Source organism: Saccopteryx leptura, chromosome 5 (assembly GCF_036850995.1).
Source record: "Saccopteryx leptura isolate mSacLep1 chromosome 5, mSacLep1_pri_phased_curated, whole genome shotgun sequence".
NCBI lineage: Eukaryota > Metazoa > Chordata > Mammalia > Chiroptera > Emballonuridae > Saccopteryx > Saccopteryx leptura.
In genome coordinates, this window is record NC_089507.1 from 167,871,280 (window position 1) to 167,897,660 (window position 26,381).

Sequence of the window (26,381 nt, forward strand, 5' to 3'; positions counted from 1 at the left end):
CCATATGTGCCTTGACCAGGCAAGCCTGGGGTTTCAAACCGGCGGCCTCAGCATTCCAGGTCGACACTTTTACCCACTGTGCCACCACAGGTCAGGCGGTATTCCATTTTTGATTTGGGTTTCCACATTTTCATTGTCAGTATATGGAAATGCAATCAACTTTTCTGTGTTGATCTTATGATTTTTTTGTTATTGTTGTTGACAGAGATAGATAGAGAGAGAGAGAGACAGAGAGAGGGACAGATAGGGACAGACAAACAGGAAGGGAGAGAGATGAGAAGCATCAATTCTTTGTTGTGGCTCCTTAGTTGTTCATTGATTGCTTTCTCATATGTGCCTTGACGGGGGCGGGGGCTACAGCAGAGTGAGTGACCCCTTGCTCAAGCCAGGTGAGCCTGTACTCAAAGCTGGAAACCTCAGGGTTTCGAACCTGTGTCCTCTGCGTCACAGTCCAATGCTCTATCCACTGCGCCACCTACTGGCAGGCTTATCCTATGATCTTAATAAACTCACTTATTAGTTCTAGGAGGTTTTGTAGATTTCTTCAAGTTTTATATGTAGGTAGCTATGCCTTCCGCAAAAAGAGATTATATTATTTCTTCCTTTTCAAACTATATTTTTAAACCTTTATTTTCTTAACATATTTCAGAGGTTTGAAGTGTACTGTGAGTTTTTGTCATGAATGTATGGTGAATTTTTGTGTATCAGTTGATATAAGCATAAATTCTTTTTCTTTGTCCTGTTGATATGGATTATATTGATTGTTTTTTAAAAATAATTTGAGCTAGCCTTGCATATCTAAAATAATTCCCAGTAGGTTGTGGCATATTACTTTTTTGCATATCGTTGGATTTGATCTGCTAAAATTTTGTTGAGGATTTTTGTCTAAGTTCACAAGAGATATTCTGTAGTGTTTTTTTTTTGTCTGTTTTGGTGTGTGCTGTTATTTTCTGGTTTGGGTATAAAGGTAATACTGGCCTCATAAAATGAGTTGGTAAGAGTTCTTTCTATTTCCCCTCAGACTCTACATAAAATATGTGTTAATTTCTTTTTAAAAATATTTTTGAGGCCCTGGCCGGTTGACTTAGTGGTAGAGCATCGGCCTGGCGTGCGGAAGTCCCGGGTTCGATTCCCGGCCAGGGCACACAGGAGAAACGCCCATCTGCTTCTCCACCCCTCCCACTTCCTCTCTGTCTCTCTCTTCCCCTCCCGCAGCCAAGGCTCCATTGGAGCAAAAGATGGCCCGGGCGCTGGGGAAGGCTCCTTGGCCTCTGCCCCAGGCGCTAGAGCGGCTCTGGTCGCGACCGAGTGACGCCCCGGAGGGGCAGAGCATCGCCCCCTGGTGGGCAGAGCATCGCCCCCTGGTGGGCGTGCCAGGTGGATCCCGGTCAGGCGCATGCGGGAGTCTGTCTGACTGCCTCCCCGTTTCCAGCTTCAGAAAAATACAAAAAAAAAATTTTTTTTTTGAGTTAAAATGGACATGTAACATTATCTTAGTTTCAGGCATATAGCATGGTATTCCAATATATGCAGTTCTTTTTAAAAGACGTTTTCTAAAATTCTCCAGTGAAACAAAATGAGCTTTTGTATTTATTTTTCTAAAGCTTTTGAACTACAAATTCTATTTCTTTAATAATTATAGGACTATTCAGCTGGTCTTTGTCATCATGAATAAGTTTTGATAGTTCGTGGTTTTCAAGAAATTGGTCCATTTCTTCTTAGTTGTTGAATTTATGAGAGTAAAGTTATTCATTGTATTTCCTGAATACCCTTTTAATGGCTACAAGCTATGTTGTGATATCCTCTGGGTTTTCCCCCTGATATTGGTAATTTGTATCTTCTCTTTTATCTGTGTCAATCATTTTTATTGATTTTTTTAAAGAACCAACTTTCTGTTCTTTATTTTCCTGTTTTCATTTTTATTGATTTCTGCTCTTATCTTTATTATTTCCTTTAAGATACAGTCTTATATCAACCTCTCAGCTGTCTTATATTACTTCCCTTTAAAGCTTTCATTATTTGCCTTCTAATTTATATTAGTTTTCTGTATTTTATAAAATTTTCAAAACCACCCAGAAATTCTTCCTTTATATGAACAAATGAATAAAAACCGGTGCAAGGATAAAAGTAGTTTCTATGCTGTCTTTTCCTCATGTGCTAGAATAAACTCGGAATATACTTTCCAGTTTCACTTGTGTAAAGCCAAGAGCATCACTTCATTATTGTAGCTGGACCACTTTAGCTCCTGGAGAGCCTTATTATTATAATTGTTGTTTTAATGCTGAGGCTTAACTTTTTACTCTGAAAGAAGTAGCTTCCACATTTTGAATTTTTCTTGGCAATCTTTGGAGCTTGGCTTGGTAACTCTTAGCATTTATGCCCTGCCTCGTTCTGCCGTACTACACAAAGATAAATAGCCCGGAACAGAGCTCCATTCTCCTTAGCTCCATGTGTGTGGTCCCTCTGCTTCTCCTTGAGTAGCTGATGCCAATGTGTCTTTCACTCAAGTTTCCGAGCTGTCCCTTCCCTTGATTGGCAGTAACTAATTCTAAATTGATTCTGTGCCAGTCAGTATTCTTTTATTTAACCCTCACAGGAAATTTGGGAGGCAGTTACTGTTACCCTCACTTGATAAGTCAGAAAACAGACCTGTGAAAGGGTCAGGTGTCTTGCTCAAAGCCCTCAAGCATAGCCTTACGGGTAAAAGACTTCAGGCTCTGACACTAGAATGGCAAAGTTTGTATCTGGGATATGAACTTGACCAGTTGAATAACTTAGGCAAGTTTCTCGAACCTGCTAAGACTTAGTTTCCCCTTTTGAAAAACAGGAATAAACAATGATGTGGTTGCTAGGAAAATTAGATGTCATAATCCATAGTAAGTGTCCTAGGACCAGTTTCACTGTCGTTTCTCAGGGAAGGTACCTCCAAACATTGCTGTTATTATTATTTCTCTACTATTATTAGGTAGAAGAACTGGCATAGAAATTCAGGGCTCTTTGACTCTCAAGCATGTCCTTTTAGGCACATGTTAGACTGGTAGAGACTATGGCCAACAGTCCTTGGCTTTGAAGTGAGTGGCGGGATCTTTTTCTTTTGCAATTGAGAGAATTTGATGGCACAGCTCTGGGTTCTGATCTCCTCATCTCTTTGAATGACCTTAAATTATTTTGTCTGCTTCAATGTCAGTTCTTCATGTTAAAATGGAAATAATAGTACCTCTAAGAGTCGAGAAAATTAAGATATTTTATGTACAGGGTCTAGCCCAATTCTTGGCCCAGGTAGATGCTTAATAAATATTGTTGAATAGAAGAAAAATAATTGCAGTGATAACCAGTGAACTAATTACTCATTTAGTATTATAAATAAATAATTATGATACACCAGGGCTGGTTGTTTCTATAAAAGAATAACACAAGGTGCCCTCTGGAATACCTTCCAGAGAAGAAATTTTGTAATAAGCTTGGTTCTTTCCCCAGTGGACTGAAACATTGAATAAGTGACAGAGAACACCCTCCCACCATGTAAATGTCCTACAGAGACTCAGTGCCCCGGGCACACTGATGTGCCCAGCCTTGGACAGAACACAGTGTCAACTAATCCCCAGTAGAATCTGTCAGTCTTGGCCCCATCACTTGATGCTTTTGGCAGACCTGATGGGCCCTACAGCCTGAGGCATGGGTGGATTGATCACTTTCATTAGAGGAAGTCTGGGTGTTGAGAGCAGGTTCCTTGGATGCAGTCAGACTTGGATTGGAATTATGGGTTCACCCCTTGGAGGCAGGTTAGCTAAACTCATTTGGAACATGGCAATAATGGTACTCATAGCTAGGTAGGTGTGCTTTAGATAAATAATTCATGAGACTCAGGTAAAGTATTTAACCCAGTTTTCAGCATATATCTTTTCCTCCTTAGGCCAAGACTGAGAGTCAGGTAGTATGAGTTTTATTTTCACCTCTGTTGAGGACTATGGCTTCAGCAAGTCACTGAGTTTTTCTGTGCTTCCTTTTTCTCAGAATGGAAAATGGCACAAAACCCTCTCATTAGGCAGAGCAGTAATACAAAGTTAGTATAATGCTGCAATCGACAAACTTTTTTGCAAAAGGCCAGATAGTAAATATTTTAGCCTACCTGGGCCACAGTGGCCTCTGTTGGGCATTCTTTGTTGTTGTCGTTGCTGTTTTAATAACCCTTTAAACTTGTAAAAATCATTCTTAGCTGGGCCACAGGCTGTCCTTTGCAGAGCCCTGGTGTGAATACTAGACTCTTAGACCCAGAAGAGGTCTTACTCAATACCCTCCTTGGAGGACAAAAAAACAGACGTGACCCCAAGTACTAGTGACCTTTCTGTTGCTGTTAAAAGGAAGAATGCTGAACAATAATAGCACAGGACTTTTTTATTGTTTATGTTTGTCACATATGTCAAGTAATAGTTGCCTTTAGTTCAAAGTTCCAATGCAATGAATATGTACAAATAGTGACAATGAAAGAAAAAATAGCTTTGGGAATTTTAAGAAAGAGAAATCAGATTTTTACTAATTTAATTCCTCTGGAGAGTGTTTCTGAAGAAACAGTCCCTGCTCAGAAATGCAAGATATATAAACACGTCACTGTTTTGCGTGCACGTGTGTGTGCATGGGTGTGTGTGTTTTCTGCTCTCTCCTTCCCTCCCAGGCCCTGGTTTGAAGACTGATTTTAGGTATTCTGTGCCTTTCAAGGGGGCTTCAAGGTGAGAGGAAGCTGGCCATGAAAGCCTGAGATTCATGTTTGTAGCTGTGTTTTCATTTCTACATTTCCCTTATTGTTGTGTCTATTTATTTCATTTCAGCAGAGGGGGTAGAATTATATAAACATCAGGTTTGGGAAACGTTGTCATTGGCAAAGCATCTTTTTCCCTCTTCCTTTTGTCTTCCCTCCCTGCCACTTCCCCTCGTGCTTCTCTGGAGACAGCCCTGGCATGGACAGCCCCTCTGTTGCTTCATTACTTGGCCACATTAACAGTAGGCTTCCTGGCATTTACTGCTTGTGTCGTGAGGTTTTTGGTGCATTTATTTCAGGAAAATGCTTTTCTAGGCTCCTTCTGAAGGGCACAGCCAAAGCCACATATCAACCCAAGCAGCACTGAAATTGTAGGAATAAATACACATGACGTGGCTGTGCCCTCCCTTCTGGAGACACAACGTCAGCAAATCTCTGGTTGCTGATGTGCCCCTTGGATAGTGTGCACCCTGTGTGGAGAAGACCTGTCACTGAATTACACAGCCTGATAGAAGAGAAAGTATTCTGACCTGAAAATCAGGGGACCTGTTAGTTGTGACTCTGAACAACTTGTTTCACCTCTCTGGACCCTTTTTTCCCCCCCATCTGTAAAAGCAGGGACTAGATAGATTTCGAATTCTTATGGTCTATGAATTTTGCGAGTTAAGATAACCATTGGTCAAGTATAGTTTTCTTAAAAACAGTCGTAGCAAAAGTGTATGTGTGTGTGTGTGTGGGGGGGGGGGGGTTCGTCAGGCACATTGATATTCTTGGATGGAAAATAATTTGAAGCTTACTGGAATAATAGAATTATATAACTATATACATATGGATCAGACTTATTGGCGCTAGTAACTGTGTATCAGGCGTTCTGCTAAGCCCTTTACTTGGAATATTTTATTTCATACTTCTACTCCATGAGGTAGATATACTAATATCCTCACATTAAAGAAGAAACAGAAGCTCAAAGAGATTAAGTGATTTAAGTGATTGAAATCTAAATGTATTTTATTCCAAATCCCACACTGTTAACACCTATTTGCTGCTTTATTTGATTCATAAACTTCCTCTTTATGTCTAAGGAAAAATCTCAAATTGCATATGATTCGGGAAGGATATTTTTGACTAAAATCTCATGTTTTTTTCTCCCCCCTTCTCCTTTTTTCCATAGGCCACCTAGAGATTTAGACTCCAAAGCTTGCATTTCTATTGGAAATCAGGTAAGGAAGGTTGCGTCTGGCCCATTATTAATACCTTCACCATGTTACGTATTTGCTTTCTGACTGCCCACTAAAAAATTTATGCTCTGTTATATGCTGTCACGGGCTGGGTTGAAAGTCTGAATTTAAAAGGAAGTAGTATGTGGACCTCTTGATATTTTTGAATGTCAAATTAAACCCAGGTTGTTTTGGTCTTGATGGAAGACATTTGAGAATAGATGATTCTTTTTTTGGGGGGGGGGGGAACATTTCTCAAAGTCCAAGCATAAGTCTAGTTGCCATCAGTCTGTTCATGGGTTACACATGCATTAATGGAGACATGGCTGATGAACCCCAGTGTAGACAACTGAATATGAGCAGTTTCGAAGCTGACTTGGAGCTGGATCTCTCTGTCTTGCCTGTCACAAGCAGGTGGCATGCTGTGAGAGTCTAAATCCTGATGCCCTTTGCTTTCTGTGGCTGCTTGGAAAAGCTTCTAGACGAGTAGCTTCTGGAGCAGAAATGATCCTTAGAATGTTGCAAGAAATCAGAGAGGACAATATAGTCTATGTCAAGTTTTTTTTTTCCCCTCTCTTTGTTATTGCATGATTTTTCTCTCTTGCAGAACTTTGAGGTGAAGGCAGATGACCTGGAGCCTATTGTGGAACTGGGACGGGGTGCATACGGGGTGGTGGAGAAGATGCGACACGTGCCCAGCGGGCAGATCATGGCGGTGAAGGTAGAGTTGATGCTCCCCAAACATTTTCTCTCTGTGTTTCTGTTTGTCGATCCCAGTTACAAATCAGCTTTCTTTGTAGAAGCAGAGCAATCTTCAGTGGGGTGAAATAGAAAAGACTGTTTGTAGGGAACAGATAGCCCTCTAAATGTGAGGAAAATACTTCTTAAACACCATCTAATACCACGTACAAATGAAAATTATCTTGATTGTCTCGAATTGTGTTTTTTTTGCCTATTAGTTGTTCAAATTAGAATACAAACAAATCTGGTTGTTATGTCTCAAAAGCCTCCTCTGTTCTATATTCTATTTCTTTCAAAGAATTGTCCATGCATGACCAGGCAGCGACGCAGTGGATAGAGCGTTGGACTGGGATTTGGAGGACCCAGGTTTGAAACCCTGAGGTCGCCAGCTTGAGTGTGGGCTCATCTGGTTTGAGCAAAGCTCACTAGCTTGAGCCCAAGGTCGCTGGCTCGAGCAAGGGGTTACTCGGTCTGCTGAAGGCCCACGGTCAAGGCACATATGAGAAAGCAATCAATGAATAACTAAGGTGCCACAATGAAGAATTGATACTTCTCATCTCTCTCCCTTCCTGTCTGTCTGTCCCTATCTGTCCCTCTCTCTGTCTCTGTCACAAAAAAAAAGGAAAAGAAAAGAAAAGAAAAAGAATTGTCCCTGAAAATCAGAAAATCAGAAATGAGGGAGAACATGGTCTCCATTTGTGGAAAAAAGGAGGGTAAAATACATCTTGAGTAAATTTGCATAGTTTCTGCACTATAAAGAGAAATGTCTAATCATTGCATATTTCTTGTGTGGGGCTGGAAGGACCTCGGAGAATCGCCATTTCTAGATGAATTAATAGATTTGGGCCATCGTTAGGGATTTGGATGGCCGATGACATGGATCCCTTTGTTTTTGGAGAATGGGGGTATCTCACCCTTAGCTTGTAGAGTTTTAGTTTTGCTGCCTGCAGACTCTCCACTAAGTAGGCAAACAATGCCAAAGCCTGGTGACCTAGATCGCTCCTGTGATTTCATAAAAAAAATGGGCTATGTTTGCTGGTGGGAGAGGTTTTTCTTTTCTAAGAAGCACTGGGACAGGAATGAAGGCTGTCTCTATTTCTGTTTGATTCCTTCTATTTCCCACAGCTGTGCCAGTTCTCTTACAGTTGCTGTTTAGTCCAAATATTCCTATTTGTTCCCAAAGAGTGGCTCCTGGCTTTTATTGTAGGACTCCAAACCAGCCGCAGAGTAATTTATACAGGAGCCTCTTCGCACTGAACAGACAATACAATCAACCAGACTGTTTTTGTAACTTGGAAATATCATTTCCAGACATCTGCACATTTTCCAAAATATATTATCAGCTTTATTTATTTGTTTGTTTGTTTATCTATTTACCAGAGATTATTTGGGAAATTAAATTAATAACAACAGTCTTCCTTATTTTTCTTTTGTTACAAGTAACTAATCACTGAGTGTGGACATGGGAAAGGTAGTTGCTAGAGGCTGGACTATTTTCAGGATGGTACACTTTTAAGGTCCCTGCATTCTTAACTGCTTCATCCTCAGAGCAGTAACCATATATTTTCCCATGCATTCCCATTCAGCGGATCCGGGCCACAGTAAATAGCCAGGAGCAGAAAAGGCTACTGATGGATTTGGATATTTCCATGAGGACAGTGGACTGTCCTTTCACAGTCACCTTTTATGGCGCACTCTTCCGTGAGGTAGGTGATCCTTCAATTCGAACTGAAGGAGAACAGTCACTTCAAAAGAAGAGCCTCTGATCACATAAATGCCAGGCACGGTCACGGTGCTTTTGTTTGACATGTCTCCCTCCCTCTTGTGCTTGTTCATTGATAACATGATGCCCTGGTGCAAAGTTGGCTGGAAATGGTGGTATTTTCCAATGTGTTGAGCCCCGTTAAAGGCGCTGTACTCCCTTCTTCCTGTTTTGCTTTGTTCTTTTGGCAGAACTGTCTATACCAATTGTCTATACACTGATTTGGACAGAATCCTTAAAATCTGAGCTATTCCAGCCTTTGGCTACTTGCTGAACTGTAGGTAGCTTGCTTTTGTACCATACAGGTTTAGGGTTACTTCTTTGCTCTACCTCTGCTATTCACTTCACTATGCTATGGATTATGATGCTTCCACCCACTCTTAAAAGCAGCTCTTCGATTAACTATGGCCAGCGCTCCGTACAGGAGGTCAGACATGGAGTAGGCTTCTAGACGTAACTCCCATGGGGCAGTTGCAGTAAAGCCTCGGGTTTCCGGGGTTCTATCGCTTGTGTCTGTTAGTATTTCCATGCTAGTTTTCATTAAGGAGTAGGTGATCACATGCCAGTTCTGTCTGGCTATCTGCAAGTTTGCTCTTTGGAGATGATCTTGCTTGTTTATGAATTCCTTTGAGATCGTGAAGAGAAACCATGCACTTCCTCCCACAACTCAAGCAAGGAGCAGTTCTTCCTGACAGGTGTTCATTGTTTTTCCTTTTCTGTCCTCTCTAACAATCTCTGAACCAATTGGTCTCCAGGGTGATGTTTGGATCTGCATGGAGCTCATGGATACGTCGCTAGATAAATTCTACAAACAAGTGATTGATAAAGGCCAAACAATTCCAGAGGACATCTTAGGAAAAATAGCAGTTTCTGTGAGTACATCCTGAACCCTACAAGGGGAATGTGAGGTGTCTGGGTCTCCTATGTCTTTGTATCCCTAATATGAAGGAACACTACCCTAGAACCATCAGTACATGATTGAATGCAAGAGTGCATCTGAGGATGGATACAGGAATGCTTTTTTCTCTGAGCACTGTAGAAGATTCTCCCACTGGCTCAGTATGGAAAACTCTTAGTTCAAGTGCCTTTCTTTTTTTTTTTTTTTTTTTTTTTTGTATTTTTCTGAAGATGGAAACGGGGAGGCAGTCAGACAGACTCCCACATGCGCCCGACCAGGATCCACCTGGCACGCCCACCAGGGGGCAATGCTCTGCCCATCTGGGGCATCGCTCTGTTGCAACCAGAGCCATTCTAGCACCTGAGGCAGAGGCCACAGAGCCATCCTCAGTGCCCGGGCCAACTTTGCTCCAGTGAAACCTTGGCTGCAGGAGGGGAAGAGAGAGACAGAGAGGAAGGAGAGGAGGAGGGGTGGAGAAGCAGATAGGCGCCTCTCCTGTGTGCCCTGGCCAGGAATCGAACCTGGGACTCCTGCACGCCAGGCCAACGCTTTCCCACTGAGCCAACCGGCCAGGGCCTCAAGTGCCTTTCAGTGGTGCATTCACCTGCTATGACTATATTCCTGCTGTCTGTATTTTGATATTAGTTAAATTTTCATTTGTAGATTTTTACACAATTTCTTAGGACTAATTGGTATAGAAGAAAGCAGAAAAATGAAATGGAATGAAGGTTTTTGCCCTTAAAAGTGATTGAGGTTCAGGAAGGTGGAAAGAAAAATGCTGGAGGCCCAATGAAAAACAAGATAGATGAGTGGGACATACTCTCTACTGTGAGATGTGGTCTTCTTTGGTGGGCGGAATCCAATTTGTATAACTTCTTGTGTATCTTTCCGGAAAGGACCACCACTATTTGAGAAAATACTTCACCTCGTGACCTTAAGTCAGGAATAATCAACCTGGATACACTTATCATTCAGTTTCTTTCTGGTTATGGGGCACATATATCTGCCTGTGTTTCTCTTGCAGATTGTGAAAGCGTTAGAACATTTGCACAGTAAGCTCTCTGTCATTCATCGAGGTAAGCATACATGGAACTACTTTGGCTGTTCCTTTTCTAAAGTTTGTTTCTTTTCCTTGAGTTCCATCCTGTGAGGGGTGAAGTAGAATTGAATCAGGCAAGAGAACCAAGGGGTTCTCCCTTGGGTCTGCATACTAAATCATAAAAGTACACGTTCTTTATCCTGTCCAAGGGCATTGGAAGACGTGAGCTCTATATTACACCTAAATTGGATATAGAATGCCTGTTACCAAGTCGAGCTGCAAGATCACCCCACTGATGACTTTAGAGACTAAGGCAGTGGACGGCAAACTCATTAGTCAACAGAGCCAAATATCAACAGTACAACGATTGAAATTTCTTTTGAGAGCCAAATTTTTTAAACTTAAACTAAACTATATAGGTAGGTACATGCTTTATCGAGGTAGCGCTCGCACCTAGTATTTTGTGGAAGAGCCACACTCAAGGGGCCAAAGAGCCGCATGTGGCTTGTGAGCCACAGTTTGCCGACCAGGAGACTAGAGTACAGATTCATTCAGTATTGGCCATCACCTGGAAGCTTGTGGAAACGCAGAACCATGAGTCACAAGACCAACTGACTCTTCATTTTAACAAAGTGGCTAGGGAATTCTTGTGCACATTAAAGTGTGGGAAGCTCCGGTACAAAGTGTAGACTTTTCAGACAGTAGGAAGCAGGATAAAATGAAAACAAATTGGTGGATTTGTCTCTTCTTTCTTTCCTTCCTTCGCTGTCTCTCTTTCCTGTTGACCTTTTGCCTCTTCCATCCATCTACCCATTTATCCCTTCTCCCATCTTTTATCATCTGTGTATCCACCCATTTATCTCTGGTAACCATTTTTCCAGCATCATAGCGCACTGTATTCTTACAGCACTACACTGGGTGCCCTGAGAGGTAGCTGAGAAGAAAGCATATTCTTATTAAAGTTCTACATGGGAATCTTTGATAGGAAAATAAGCAAATATACAGCAAACCCATGAGAACACGCTAGAAATACTAAAAGCACCAGATGTGGAAGAAGTATAGGTAGCATGTAAAACGAGGAGATGATCGGCACCAGTGACTGTGGTCAAGGAAAGGTCCTTGGAAGAGATATGCTCGACCAAGGTCTTGAAAAAATTAATGTAAAGTATTGACAGCTAGCAGAGCATTGTCATTTGGAAATTTTTATATTCTCTGAGCTAGGAAGTAATTAATGTACAATACCTCAAGAGTATGCCTATTGTTAGTGTTAATATTAAAAATTGGAAACATAAGAAGGAGGGAGAGGAGGAGAAAAAAATGGGATGGAACCCAGATAGGAAGAAGAATGTGGGTTACCAACAGGTGTGAAACTGATTGGTAAGGGTTTATTTCAAAATTATGAAACATGTCATTCATGTTAGAGAATGTGTATCAAATTTAAAAAAATAATGAGATGAAATGTGTATATCTGTTGTTCCACTTAAGGGGAAAAGTACAGTGTGTCCGTAAAGTCATGAAAGCTGGTCACAGGAAAGCAGAAGACGATAGAAATGTGAAATCTGCACCAAATAAAAGGAAAACTCTCCCAGTTTCATACCTATTCAGTGCAGTTCGATGTGGGCTCATGCACAGATTTTTTAGGGCTCCTTAGGTAGCTATCCCGTATAGCCTCTACAGACTCGTCACTGACTGATGGCCTACCAGAACGGGGTTTCTCCACCAAACTACCAGTTTCCTTCAACTACTTATCCCACTGAGTGATGTTATTCCTATGTGGCGGCGCTTCGTTATAAACGCGCCGATATTCACGTTGCACTTTGGTCACGGATTCGAATTTAGCGAGCCACAGAACACACTGAACTTTCCTCTGTACCGTCCACATCTCGACTGGCGTGGCCGTGGGCTGCTCTGCTGTATACACGGTGTTATGTCATCATCTGCACATGCACACATGCTGCCACATCATCCTACAGAAACTGGGAGGGTTTTTCTTTTAATTGGTGCAGATTTCACATTTCTATCATCTTTTGTTGCTTTCCTGTGACCGGTCAAAAGTGCACCATGACTTTACAGACACACTGTATAAGGCATAATTTCAAAAGTTTTTAGAATAACTTTTTTTTCTGATTAAATGTGCTTTGTGGAAAGTGTCTCAATGAAACAATTAACTATAATTTCTAATTCCGTCACCCAGAGATAACAACGGTTCACCTACTTGGAAGTGGGTGGATGTCTTATATCTTTTCAGGCTGAAGGATTCAGCAATAGCCCTTCATCTACATGTATGTTCTGTGATCAGCCTCATGGTCTGGAATATCTGAGTTTATGATGAGTTCCACACTGTGAGCTCTGACGCACCTCTTGAAGGGGCTTCAATCAAAATTGATTGTTTGGTTAGGGTTTGGTATACTGTTATGTCATGGTATGCTTTCATTCCATGATCTATTATTCTAACAGTAGAAACCGGGCTTTTAACAATGACGTTATTGCCATAAGAACACTTAACGCGAGATTTACCATCATAACAAAAATTTAAGTGTACTGAATAGTATTGTTCATTATAGGGACAGTGTTGTACAGGAGATCTCTAGAACTAGTCATCTTGCATAATTTGGACTATGCCCGAGGACTCTGGCATTTGATTCAGAAGTAGTTTTTCAAGTTCTTACTACCTGATTGGGGCCGGGGGGGGGGGGGGGGGCGGGGGGGAGGCGATGACGACAATATACTGATAGGAGATGAAGATGATGAAATAGAGGAAGCAGTTCTTATCCATTGATGAGTTCACAATCTACAAGAAAAGGAGACACAGAAATAGAAAATCAAGTTGAAAGGAATAAGAACTACAGTAAGTAACTGAGTCAGGAATGGCATTTTGCATTTTACTTTTCTGTCGGGCATGGGAAAACTGAGGGAGAAGTGGAGGTCGCAGGCCCTCTGGTGGCAGAGCAATGAAACTTCACAGGAGGCTGAGACGGTGAACCCGTGGTTGTTCTTGCTCTCAGATGTCAAGCCTTCCAACGTGCTGATCAATACGCTGGGCCAAGTGAAAATGTGCGACTTTGGAATCAGTGGCTACCTTGTAGACTCTGTTGCTAAAACTATTGATGCAGGATGCAAACCGTACATGGCGGTGAGTACTCAGATGGGGGAGTGGGGGGCTCTGAGAAGGCAGCCCGAGTCAGGAAATAGGGATTGGAGGGAGAACTGCAGTGTAACTAAGGTGCAAGAAATATTCTGCATCTCCTGTTTTCTTAAAAATTTCCTGTCTAAAATCCTTAGTCCCTTGCTTCATTCACCTGTATAATTAAAAAAAAAAAAAAGGCACATTGTTTGAAAACACATGTAAAGAATGTGTACAGCCCCCACCGTTTCCCACCCGGAGTGGTGGGGGACTGTTCCCTTGTTTGCTGAGGACAGAGCAGTGAATGACATTGAAATTACCCAAATAAGTCAGGTTAGTCCTGAGAGAAGCTCCTAGCCGTGAAGAGTCATTGTCATTGGCAGAGACCTTGGAACCCCCTTTCACTTAAAGGAACTCTGCTGTATTCATTGTTGAAATGGACTTGTTTGTGGTTGGAATGGAAAACCTTCTTGTTCCTGTTTAACTAAACGTGTTTTGTCTGTTAACACCAGGTGGTAGCCCAGTGACTCTTGCTGATTTTTTTCTTTAAAATTTTTTTTATTATTACTGAGTTCTGTACTGTTGATATTTTTAACAAGGAGGATTCTACCCTGGCAAAGTAGCTTTGTATCTTGTTTCTTCTGAAGGAAAATTGAAATTCACTTTGCATTGTCAGGAGACTTTGACTTATTATGTCTCCAAGAAAAAGACTAATGTAGAATGAAGAAAAAACTGGGGAGACATTGATATTCATCGCTGTTCATGAGTCTTCTTGGCCCGAGAGGCAATGTTAACAGCTTCAAACAACTCGCTTGCCAGCACCGGCCACCCCCGCCCTTACCCCCAGAGACTCCATTGAGCTAAGAATGTCATCTCAGTTGTCTTCTTCTATCTCTTTTCCAGCCTGAAAGAATAAACCCAGAGCTCAACCAGAAGGGATACAGTGTGAAGTCCGACATTTGGAGTCTGGGCATCACAATGGTAGTGTATGACGTCTATCGTGGACGATGAGGTTGTGGGCATAAGCTGGAGTGGGGCGGACTTTGAGATCGAGAGGGGCCAGTGCCCTACACGCTGGTCTTGGCCATCCTTCCTGCACGAGACAGCAGGAGAGTCCGAGTGATGATGGTCTGCGGTATGGTACTAAACCTGGATTAGGCCAACCCAGTCTTTCTCTTCCTTCCACCTCTAAGTAGTTGTATGCCCTTGTGTAGAGGAGGGGTACATGTGGACGGTAGTAGTGTCCTCATCTGTAAAAAGAGAGAGTCTGACTCTAGTTCCTGATAGTTTTCTTAAAATTAAATCATTCTAATTGAGGTACAAGGAGGCTTCTGTGACTCAAGGAACTCTAAGGTGCATGGACCCTGGGAGAACTGTGTTATCCAGGACGCATGCTCTGCTGCTCAGAATGTGGTTATGAGAGGTCCTGGTGGTGGAGGTCAGGTGGAGCTAAAAGATGTGATACAATAGAGTAATGTCCTTAGGCACAGCCCTAAAGTTGTACGATTAGTGCCTTGTCACTGACTTCGGTGGTCATCCACGCTCAGGGTGTCACCAAGGTCTGGAGTTTTCCACTGCGGCCCTGGCTCTTTCTCAGGCACAGCAGCTGACTGAGTCCCACGGGCTATTTCACATTCTTGTCCAGAAAACATGTGACCCTCCCTCTAACGGCAAATTGGACTTTGTGTCCCAAATAAGATCACTCTTCTGGTCCCCGGTTGTTTTTATTTCATTGCAGTGAGGGGCCAGTAGGTGGCAGCAGGTGTACATAACAGCTCTGTAAACGTCCTGGGCGAGGGTCACTGTTCAGATTATAAACAGTTGAAAACCTGCAGGGCAGCCGGTGAGAGGGGAGGTGGGGTAGGAAGTGGGGGTGGAGCAACGTATGGGGGGATAAATGGTAATGGATGAAGACTTGAACCGGGGGTGTGTGTGAACACAATACTGTGCACAGAGATGTGCTATAGAATTGGGCACCTAGAACATGTATAATTATGTTACCTAGTGTTATTGCAATCCATTCAATTAAACTTGAAAAAATATATAAAGAAACAAGGAAGGTATCAATAAAAGAAAAGAAAGAAGAGAAAACCCAGTTGCTTTACATCCCAAAGCAACTGTTGACTTGTCATTTTAAAGAGCCACAGTGGGTTTTCAGGAGGAACCAGTTTTAATTAGGCTTAGTAAGATGATATTTGAAAACTCCTTAGCCCTCGGAAATGGGGGAAGTTTGCTAGAGAACATATTAATTAATTTCCCCCTGAAATTTTACTTGAACATCCCCTTTGCTCCCTTCCGCCGGTTCTCCTGAGAGAAGACACAGTGCGTTCCATGAGGGACCTCTGTTTCAGCCGTTGTCTCCTTGTGTTCCTCCCCTCTAGATTGAGTTGGCCATCCTTCGGTTTCCCTACGATTCGTGGGGGACCCCTTTTCAACAGCTCAAACAGGTGGTAGAGGAACCGTCGCCACAGCTCCCAGCAGACAAGTTCTCCGAAGAGTTTGTTGACTTTACCTCACAGTGGTAAGACAGCCTTGGCTTCCAGATGCCAGTGTTGAGGAGGAGGAGGAGTTCTCATAAGTTTTCCTCCCTCAGGTTTAATCCATTCTGCATACATCCATTCCGAAAGCATTTATGGAGTGTGCCCTCAGTGCCGGAGTGGCAGAGATGACTCTATCCAGTCCCCGCCCTCCCTGAGCTCAGAGTCAAGTAGGGGAGTCTGACCAATCAATAATGATAGTACAATACGGCAGGTCCAGTGATGGAGATATTCCTAAGGTATGTGGGCAACTCAGAGAAAAGGCATTAGAAGAGATCCTGAGCTGAGACTATGTGAAGAGGTATTTTTCAAGCAAAAGACAAGTAGGAGAGGGAAGGGTATTCCAAGCAGAAGAAACATTGTGCATCATGTCACAAAGTGAGAGACAACGTTATGGGAGCTTGAAGCAATGGGATGTTGATTAGAAACTCAAGAGAAAGGTGGGAGGGCCCATTGGAGGTGTGGGGGTGGGAAGTAGGTGAGATGCAAAGAATTACCTTGGATGAAGAGGCAGTGGTACCCAGAAGTCTTGCAAAGTAGTCGTAGTGTTTTGTAGGCCATCTCCTGCAGAGTGCTTGCTAACTGTGGACGCACATGATGGCGTGATGGACAGCAGTAAGGGTCTCCATTTCTCTTCTTTTTTCTCTCAATTTGAGGCCTAGCCATTATAGTTTCTTACATTTAAAAATTTTTAGTGCATAGGCATTTTCCAGCTTTTCTAGAACTGTTAATTCCACGAATTCTGTTAATTTTGTGTCTTTTCATTCACACTCAAGTCAGCTAGTCTGGCTTGTTTATGGGGTTTACTAAAAAAAGAAGAGAGAGAAACAAAGCTCAAATAACATCAACACTGAAGTTGGCAGAGAATACATTCTTCTGCAAACTTTCAGTGTTGTAGAATCCGGTACTCAAGAACATCAGTTGTGTAAAATAGGAATCATTTTGTTGGTATGAGAACTGCTGAGTGGAAGGAGGGGCATTAATGTTCTGAATTTTATTATTACTTATCCTCAGTCAGATTTTTGAGTCTAGGCTTTCCTATTTCAGATGCCAGGTCAATAGCTTTTTGCCTATCATAAACCACCAATACAGTTTCTTTGATTCCCCCTTAAGAATGACCATTATTTTGAAGTCAGTTGAGTTGGAAAAATTATGAAATGCTTCCAAAAACAGTGCTGATTTAAAAAAAAAAAAAGATTTTATGAATGGCTTAGATCTTTATGGAAGTAATTTTATTTTCATATGTATTAGCATGCAGATGAATAGCTCCCCCTCTGGTGGTCTAGTGATTTTATTTTTTATCAAGACGGAGCAAGAGAGAGAGAGAGAGAGAGAGAGAGAGAGAGACAGATAGGAAGGGAGAGAGATGAGAGGTATCAATTCATAGTTGTGGCATCTTAGTTATTCATTGGTTGCTTTCTCATCTGTGCCTTGATTGGGGGGGGGGGAGCTCAAGCCAGTGACCTTGGGCTTCAAGCCAGCAACCATGGGGTCATGTCTATAATCCCATGCTTGAACCAGCGGATCCCACGCTTAAGCTGGTGAGCCCGTGCTCAAGCTGGCGACTTTGGGGTTTGAAACCTGGGTCCTCATCATCCCAGGCTGACCCTCTGTCCACTGCACCACAGCCTGGTCTGGCATTATTTATTTTATTACTGATAGTTTTAAGTTTGATCTGGAGCTGAGTAAAAAGAATGGAAAAATAATTCTAACCTTAGAAGCTCCTCTTCTCTTGTGTGCTGAAGAGAAGGATATAGCCTCTGAGCATAATTAATTTTTATAGCTGTATCTCCATTTTCTTATGTAGAAAAACTGTCATTTGGAGACCCTTTTCTGAGTGAACTCCATATATTTCTTTGTATTTTAATGACATAGTCAGGCTGTGATCCTTCAAGACATCTCAAAAAGCCCCAGCTATTTTGTTGTGAGGGAAGGAGACTACAGATTTGGAAAGTGAAAGATTTCATCTCACATTTCTAGATAAATAATACATCTATGTTTTCATCTTCTACATCTGTCTCTGGGCTAAATATAGAACTAGAAGAAAAAGGGTGCATTACTCATAGCCTAGGACCTAGGTAATCCCATCAGAGTACTTGTGACCTTTTATGGGACGCTTCCTCCCTAAGCATTGCATGACATCCCAGTGATGCTACATTCTATACGCTTTCCTCCAGGGAATCAACTTGGTAGCCACTCTCCTCTGCTCGCTGTTTGTTGGTTGACAGTATTTTGTGGTTTGTGGGGTGGAGAAGAGAGCATTTACAGGCTATCCTCAGCACATCCTAAGTTAGATCGACAGCCCAGAGATCCAGCTGATATATTTCTTTTGCAATACCATCAGAGAAACGTGATCGTGAAGGGAGGGGTGGGGAAAACAAAAAGTTAATGCATTTATTCCTTACAAACTTGAAGGAAAAAAACTCCCACAATGATAGCTTGTAAACCCTTCCTTTGTGTACTTATTTTGAAATTGGGACTATAGGGTGGTATTTTTTTCCCCTTTTTTTACCCTCACACATGGCTTTCTTACCATAGGGGTTTCAAAGAATCCTCAGGGTGAATTGTGCTGACCATGTATGCCTTGTTTGGGGTTTCCTAATAGAGAAGTCTAATAAAAAAGTCACGTATTCTAATCCTGCTGAAGGCTTGATGAATGAGTTTTTCAATACAACGGAATCTTCACTGCAACCTCTTCCTATAGGTTCACAGGCTTGGGAAAATCAACTCCTGAGCATTAGAACAGCTTAACTTCCTCTTAGTTTTCCCTTCAGGTCGATTTCAGAGGCTCAGTGCCCAGCTGACTAGCTGGATGGCATGTTGGCGTGTGTTGGAGCCTCACCCAGACATTGATACTGTCTGACTCAGAGGGGCTAGTATAAAACTGAGACAATCAAATATAGTTCCCAGCTTGTTCAGGAAGGACAGTGAAAAGAGGCCCCGGTTAGGTATTTAGCTTATGACATATGTATGGCTTGAGAGGCGTAGTGTGTTTTTGTTTTGTGGATGGACCACAGAGCCTTCTTGGAAACGATGGTGGTGGGGGGGTGAGATTCAAATAGGCAGAAATCCTCTGGTCAGCACAAACTTCAAGCTAGCAATTCTCATGACAGCACGAAGCTGTTTTTTAGTGTCAGCTATGGTCAGGAGCGTGTGTTGTGGCATTTGGAAGAGGAATTAGGGCTGTTAGCTAATTGCACGCTTGAAAATGACAAGCCACTTGAAAATTCAGAAGTCTGACTCACATCCAAAGAGAAATCAGTGTAGCTTTGAACTCCACAGTTGTTATTTTATACTGAATTTCAAGCACTTCCTATTAAACTTGGAAAATTTACTTTTTCCCCTAGCCTTGTCCTGAGTGCTTTGCTATTCTTAGGCCATGTTTTGAAGTGTTCTCAATTTAAAGGATAGAGAGAACGGGTTCTATTAGTTATGTTAATTCAATAAACAGCCCTGGTTTGCTGTGTCAGTGTTTTCCATCAACACTGTAGTGGTGCTTAGGGTAAATTTTGAGCTTTCTAATCAGGGCCTTAAGTCAGGAAATAGCTTACATGTCAGCAATCTCTGAGATTTCAGGAATCCTTAACACTTCATAATGGATCAGTTTGGGACTTCCCCTCCTTTTCTTATACAGATTAAAAAAATATTGGAGAAATTTTCTTAAAGTCTTCCAGAAGTGAAAAGACATGTGACTTAAAATTACCTCTCCTTGAAAAAAATGGAAGTTTTAAGTTCTACCTGAAGAGAAAGGAGATTATAATTGTATTATCTACTAATCGAAAGGTCAAAATTCAGCAGCATCACAAAGATCTGTGGTCAACAAAAAAGGCCATTTAAAAAAAATGATTTTAGAGAGTGAGAAAGGGAGCGAGAGAGAGAAAGAGAGACACATTGGTTTGTTGTTCCACTTATTTGTACATTCATTGGTTGATTCTTATATGTGCCCTGACTGGAGATTGAAGCCACAACGTTGGCATATCAGCACAATGTTCTCACTAACTGAACAACTTGGTCAGGGACAGAGGGCATTGTTTTAACATTTGAGAAACAAGCTTTTCTTCCTCAATCTTATTCCCATGGGTCTTGGTCCCTAAGGAGAGTATTTCAGAGTCAATGTAGAGTTAGAGTATGTTGACTGACTCATTATTGAGTGTAAGTTTTTTTTTTTTTAAATTAGATTTAATGGGATGACATTGATCAATAAGAGTACACAGGTTTCAGGTGAGTGTGGATTTAATGTAGAATTTGTGCTTTTCATTATCGATTTTAGCAAGTTAAATTGTTCAGATTATAGAGAAGAAGAGAAGATGATCTGGCTTTATATTTGCTTTTAAATGATAGTTGGAGCCCTGGCTGGATAGCTTGGTTGGTTAGAGCATCATCCTGAATTGTAGAGGTTGCTGGTTCAATCCCCAATCAGGGCACATACAGGAACAGCTCGATGTTCCTCCCTCCCTCCCTCCCTCCCTCCCTCCCTCCCTCCCTCCCTCCCTCCCTCCCTCCCTCCCTCCCTCCTTTCCTCCCTCCCTCCCTTCCTCTCACTAAAATCAATCAATTAAAGTGAGTATAAAGATAGTTGGAAATTCAGGGCTTTTGTACATTAGCTTGTTTTGTTTTTGGTGGGGAGAGGGTCTATGTGCATGTTAGCATCACTGCTAGGATCGCATTTCTGCCTCTGTTTCTCTTTTTCAGTGAAGTTGCTCTTGAGTTTAGAAGGAAGAACTTTTGCTTGTTGGGGTGGGGGATAGGGAGGGATGGTAGTGGCAAGAATGTGCCCAAATGACAGAAAAGTCAGATTTTCAACCGATGTGCCACAAAAAATTTTAAAACATGCCCTTACCTGAATATTTAGCCAGGGGCACTGACCTCTTTTCCTTTAGCTTGTTGAATGAGACAATGACACCAACCAATACAGCAATAGCTGTCCAGTGTGGATGAATCCAAATTATACCCATTATTTTTGTCAGATTGACAAAAAGGTGTGTGTGTGTGTGTGTGTGTGTGTGTGTCACTGATTTGTTGTAATTAGTTTATGTGGGCCATGAGATGAAAAGGGTTGAAAATCGCTGTTCTAAGTGAATTCATTCAGAGAAGGGGATCGCAGGCAGCAGTGAGGACGAACACCTAGTACACGTAGCCCGGGGTTTCTAGCCTTGGCATCAGTGCCATTTGGGGCTGGATCAGTCTTGGTTACGAGCAGCTGTCCTGTGTATTATAGAATATTCAGCAACATCCCTGGCTTCTACCTAGAGATGCCCATACTACCCCCCACCACCTGCTGTGCCCACCAAAAATGCTTACAGACATTGCTAACTACCCCTGAGAGGGCAAAGTGCCCTACAGTGGAGACCCACCGGGAGAGCTCTGTGGAATCTCAGGATAAAGGGGCATGCAGTCCAGCGTGGGAGTGACAAGGTCTCATTCCCTTCACTCAGGCACACCTTCCCATGTCAGTCTGCTCGGACAGTTGATAATTCCTCTGTCTAATTCCCTCTTATTTTTATCCTCAGTTGAGATGAAACTTTCTCTCATAGGTTGTCTGGTCACTGAGGTCACTAGGTCCTAGATCTACCCTCAGTTCCAGATTGAAACTTCTCTCCTCACATCTACCTGTACCCTGTCTCAGGTTCCCTGGCTTCTACCCACAGCATTGCCTGGAATAAACTGGTAGGCTGCTTTAAGTTGTTTCGGTTCAAAAGCTTTCTCTTTTCTTCATGTCATTTTGTTTTACACCACAGTTTCTCAAAGCGTCTCAACTATGTCACTCTCCTTTGGTTCTGCACCCTGCGGCCACCCCCCTCATTACTGTGGAGCTGTGTGGGTGGAGCACACAGCTCATGTCACACAGACTAGGTCTCATGTGCTCAAAGTGATCCATCAACACAGATCCCAGCAACCTAAGAATCAAGTCACATTTTGCCTCTTTCAACACCAGACAGAGTTCTTTTCCATTCATATGTGATTTTGTGACCCAGTGGGCAGGGGAGTCTGCAGGTTGCCTTGCAAATCATAGTTTTTGAAATCATCCTTTTCTCCATTCTGTAACCTGGGATTCCAACTCCAGATAAACCACTTCTTCTTTTTTTTTTTCCCATTTTTATGCCGGGGATGGATGCAGGGGTGGGTGGAGGGGCGGGCCTCTTCAGATTGCAGTTGTCTTACTGTTATCTCTGGTATCAAATGTTATTAAATGTTAGTGTGTATAGAAAGCTGAGTGAATGGAAGCCACTTAAAGGCGTGCATGACACCAAAGTATTGCTGGGAAGAAAAACTGCTAAGTCGTGGCTGGGTGTGCTTTCTCTCTCAGAGCATGCAAAGGGGTCAGAAACAGGTAGCGTTACCTTAGACCTTTTATTGGTTCTATTGCTTCTATCTCAGGCAGGTTTGGTTAAGAATACATAAACAGAAATTATACATTCAGGGGATTCAGAAGCAAGGAGAACAATGTATTAAATGTAGTGAAGACATAACAGATGCAATATAAGAAACACCTGCCAATTTCTTTGTCATCTGGGGTGGAGTAAAAATTGTATGAGGGAAATTAGATGTTTTTTGAGATACAGTGGCTGTAGACCAGAGAAGCTAGTTTATATGTCATTGGTAAAGGATCAAAGGAAATTAAACACACCCACACCCACACATCTATTCCTTCCCTTAAGGTCCACCTGGAGGAATTTAAAACGTAACTTGTAAGTATAACAGAAGAGGAAAGTCAAGATATAGGAGATCTGTGTTTTCAGTGCATTCTTAAAGCTGGTTATGTATGTGTTTTTTTTTTTTAAGTTCTGAAATTCTAGTCTAGTGAAAATACAGATGGCTTCTAGAGGTTAATGTGATTAATTTTTTTTTTCCCTTTAAGCTTAAAGAAGAATTCCAAAGAACGGCCAACATATCCAGAGCTTATGGTGAGTATTGTGAGCAGAGTGAACATGTCCAAGCGAATAGCTAGTAAAGGTAAAGTGACTAAGACCTAAATTATAATCGAAGAACCGTATTGGAAGAACTGACACATTGAGATGCTGGTAACCAGAGTTTAACTGAAGGAAAAAAGAGTTGAGTCCTTTGTTCATCATAAATCCTTCTTTAGTATAACCTGGTGTATGTCACCAGTCTCAGCAGTTTTTTCATGCTGATAACATCATACAGACCAAATTATGTCTATAAAATTTATGTTTCCCAACTTTTAAGACACACAGAGTCACAAATTACTACTATAAAATGAAGGAAAGTGTGATTTAATGGATTTTAACAATGAAACAAGTGCTATGTGACTGATCAGTTTTTGATAAAATATTTAGGATTAATGGAACAAACTTCTTTTTGGTGGATGTTTATGGAGGAAAGAATCTTTGTTTTTTCCTTCTGATTTTTAATTTAGTGGAAAAAAGACAAAGCTTTAATGATTTGATATGACTTCAGCATTGAGTTTGCCATTTGTACAACCTGTGAAAATGGAGTAAAAATATGACTTAAAAGTTGTTGTTTTACAATAATTTCTCTTAAGTATTGGTGCTTACATTTCTGAGCTAATTACAAGTGATTTTTTAACATAGATGTCATGGATCTAAACTTGGCAATCCTTATCTCAGTATATGTTGAACTTGGGAGAAATATTTATTTCTTTTTATTGATTGATTTGAGAGAGAGAGAGAGAGAGAGAAAGAGAGAGAGAAGCATTTATTTGTTGTTCCACTTAGTTGTGCATTCATTGGTCCCTTCTTGTATGTGCCCTGACCGAGGATTGAACTCACAAACTTGGTGTTTCAGGATGACGCTCTAATGGACTGAGCTAGTTAGCCAGGGCCTTTTTTTTTTTAATATTATAAAATTTAGACTATTTCTTTCTTTGGTTAACCCCTCCTTAGACTTGTTATAATTATCAAGTTTTTACTTTTAGCAGGGAATGGAAGAGTTCTGTTCATGCATAATTTCAGAAGAGATAAAGAAAGCATTGACACCGTTTCTTTCCGGGGCACAGTTAGTCAGTGGGCATTAAATGATTGCTCCTACCACATCCCACCCACAGGCAGGGCTCAGCTTCAAGGTCGACTCCGGGCAGGTGAAAGAGGTACAGGTTCCTAATAGCTATTAACAAATGATGTGGTGAGGTGGCTCCAACTTGGAAAAAGTATAGCTTGTTAGCCATTTGTATATCTTCTTTGGAAAGATGTCTAATCAAGTCCTTTGTCCATTTTAAAATCAGACTGTTCGTTTTTATTTTTGCTATTTAGTTGTATGAGTTTTTTTTTTAATATATTTTGGATATTAACCCCTCGTCAGATATATGGTTTGCAAATATTTTTTTTCTGATTCTGCAGATTGCCATTTCATTTTGTTGATTGTTTCTTTTGCTGGGCAGAAGCATTTTTGTTGGATGTAATCCCACTTGCTGATTTTTTGCCAAGTACATGAGAAGGTTTTCAGCATTACTAATCGTCAGTGAAATACAAATGAAAACCACCAGGCTATATCATCTCACACCTGTTAGAGTGGATTTTATCAAAAAGACAAGAGATAAGAAGTGTTAATGGGGATGTGGAGAAAAGGGAACCCTTGTGCACTAGTGAGAATGTAAATTAGTGCCGCCATTATGGAAAACAATATGGAGCTTCCTCAAAAAATTAAAATTAAAATTACTATATGCTCTAGATATTTCATTTCTGGGTACAGATTACAAGGAAATGAAATCACTGTCTTGACGAGGGCTCTGCACCCTCATGTTCATTGCCGCATTATTTCCAGTAGTCAAGGCATGGAAATAATCTAAGTGTCTGTTGATGGAGAAATAGATAAAGAAATTGTGATATACACACACACACAATGGAGTATTATTCAGCCACAAAAGAAGGAAATTCTTCTTTTTGCAACAACATGGATAAAGCTGGAGACTATTATGCTAAGTGAAATAAGCCAGAGAGAAAAAAAGACAAATAGTGTATGATCTCGCTTATGTGGAATCTTAAAAAAAAGGAGAGGACTCATGGAAATGGAGAGTGGACTGGTGGTTGCCAGGGGTGACCGGTGGCGAAATAGGTGATGTGATGTTGGTCAAGGGCACACACTTCTAGGTGAAGTTCTGGGGGTGTGAGGTACAATGTGGTGGCTCTATTTAGCAGTAGTGTGTTATGTATGTGAAAGCTGCTAGGAGAACATATCTTAAAGGTTCTTACCACAAACAGAAACTGGTTACTGTATGAGGTATGATGGAAGTGTTCACTAACCTTGTGGTAATCATTATCTTGCATATATAGATGTATCATCATCACATTGTACACTTTCAACTTACACAACGTTGTGTGTCAACTATATCTCAATAAAGCTGGAAAAAAGAGAAAAAGTTTAGTTTGGAGATGTGAAGCCAGGAAGAGTTCTAGAAAGCCGATTCAATAATAGGTGATGGTCGCAACCAGTGGCATGGATATTTAGTTCTGTTGGTTAAGCTTCGGTTTCAGTCTGACCTGTTCTCCTACTGGGTGACTGAAAAGGAACTCTGGGAACAGTTCATGAAGAAACAGGTGCTTCTTGGGCCTCCACTGTCCCCTCTGAATAGGCAGCCCTGACAATAGCCCCTTACCAGTTTCATTCAACTAAGACTCACAGTTGAGGGAGAAAAGAGGAGTAATGGTCAAGAAGATCTTAGCATATTGCATGTTTGCGTTGACTATTTCGGCCCCGATCAGGTTTTCAGTAGCCAGCCAGGGGCCATTTCAGCCCAAGAAAAACATTTCCTACAAAGTTCTGACTATTTAAAATGCAAAACTTTTTTTTTCCCAACTAAGTGACCTCTTATCAGAGGTTTCAATGAAACACACTTGAGAAGAAAATGCTCATTCTAGCTCCGTACACACTGGCAGCTGGTGTTGAATTCTACCTTTCCAGTGTATTCTAGCCCTGTGGTCTTTTGTGGCCTCCATATTAATGTTGTAAGGCCGTGTGGACAGTCCTTTTCTTTTAGGGCATTAGTCTTTGTGGTCCTGGGACTGGACTTGCCTTTTAAGGATATATTATAACTGCTCCCTGCCTTCGTGTGGAAGTGAGGTTTCTTAAGTGGAAAATCTGAGTCCAAACTCTTTTCCTTTAGCCTTGGGAAAAATAAAAACAAGACATGCAGAGAGGCCATTATTTAGATTGTAGGAGTTGGTGAGGAGGTAGAAAAGAAAAGAAAATCCCTTTTTTCCAGGTGAAGGACACTGTAATTAAGGCTCCAACCCAGACATGTCCCTCTTATAGGAATCGCCAATGTTTTCCTTTCTAAGTTGGATGGAGTTGGTGTTTTTGCTCTTTTGTCATCTCATTTGCCTGTTCTC

General features: G+C 41.5%; 1 protein-coding gene across 8 annotated transcripts in view; it reads left to right on the top strand.

The window, feature by feature from the left end:
* The window catches only part of MAP2K6 (mitogen-activated protein kinase kinase 6), a 118,553-nt gene that overhangs the window by 74,340 nt on the left and 17,832 nt on the right, over positions 1 to 26,381 (top strand). For all 8 annotated transcript variants that reach the window (XM_066386742.1, XM_066386741.1, XM_066386740.1 and 5 more), the window contains exons 3-11: positions 5,928 to 5,976; positions 6,581 to 6,694; positions 8,301 to 8,420; positions 9,232 to 9,348; positions 10,399 to 10,450; positions 13,419 to 13,546; positions 14,441 to 14,518; positions 15,919 to 16,058; positions 22,934 to 22,979. In XM_066386742.1, coding sequence (XP_066242839.1) covers positions 5,928 to 5,976; positions 6,581 to 6,694; positions 8,301 to 8,420; positions 9,232 to 9,348; positions 10,399 to 10,450; positions 13,419 to 13,546; positions 14,441 to 14,518; positions 15,919 to 16,058; positions 22,934 to 22,979 — 844 coding nt within the window. The remainder of the gene's footprint in view (positions 1 to 5,927; positions 5,977 to 6,580; positions 6,695 to 8,300; positions 8,421 to 9,231; positions 9,349 to 10,398; positions 10,451 to 13,418; positions 13,547 to 14,440; positions 14,519 to 15,918; positions 16,059 to 22,933; positions 22,980 to 26,381) is intronic.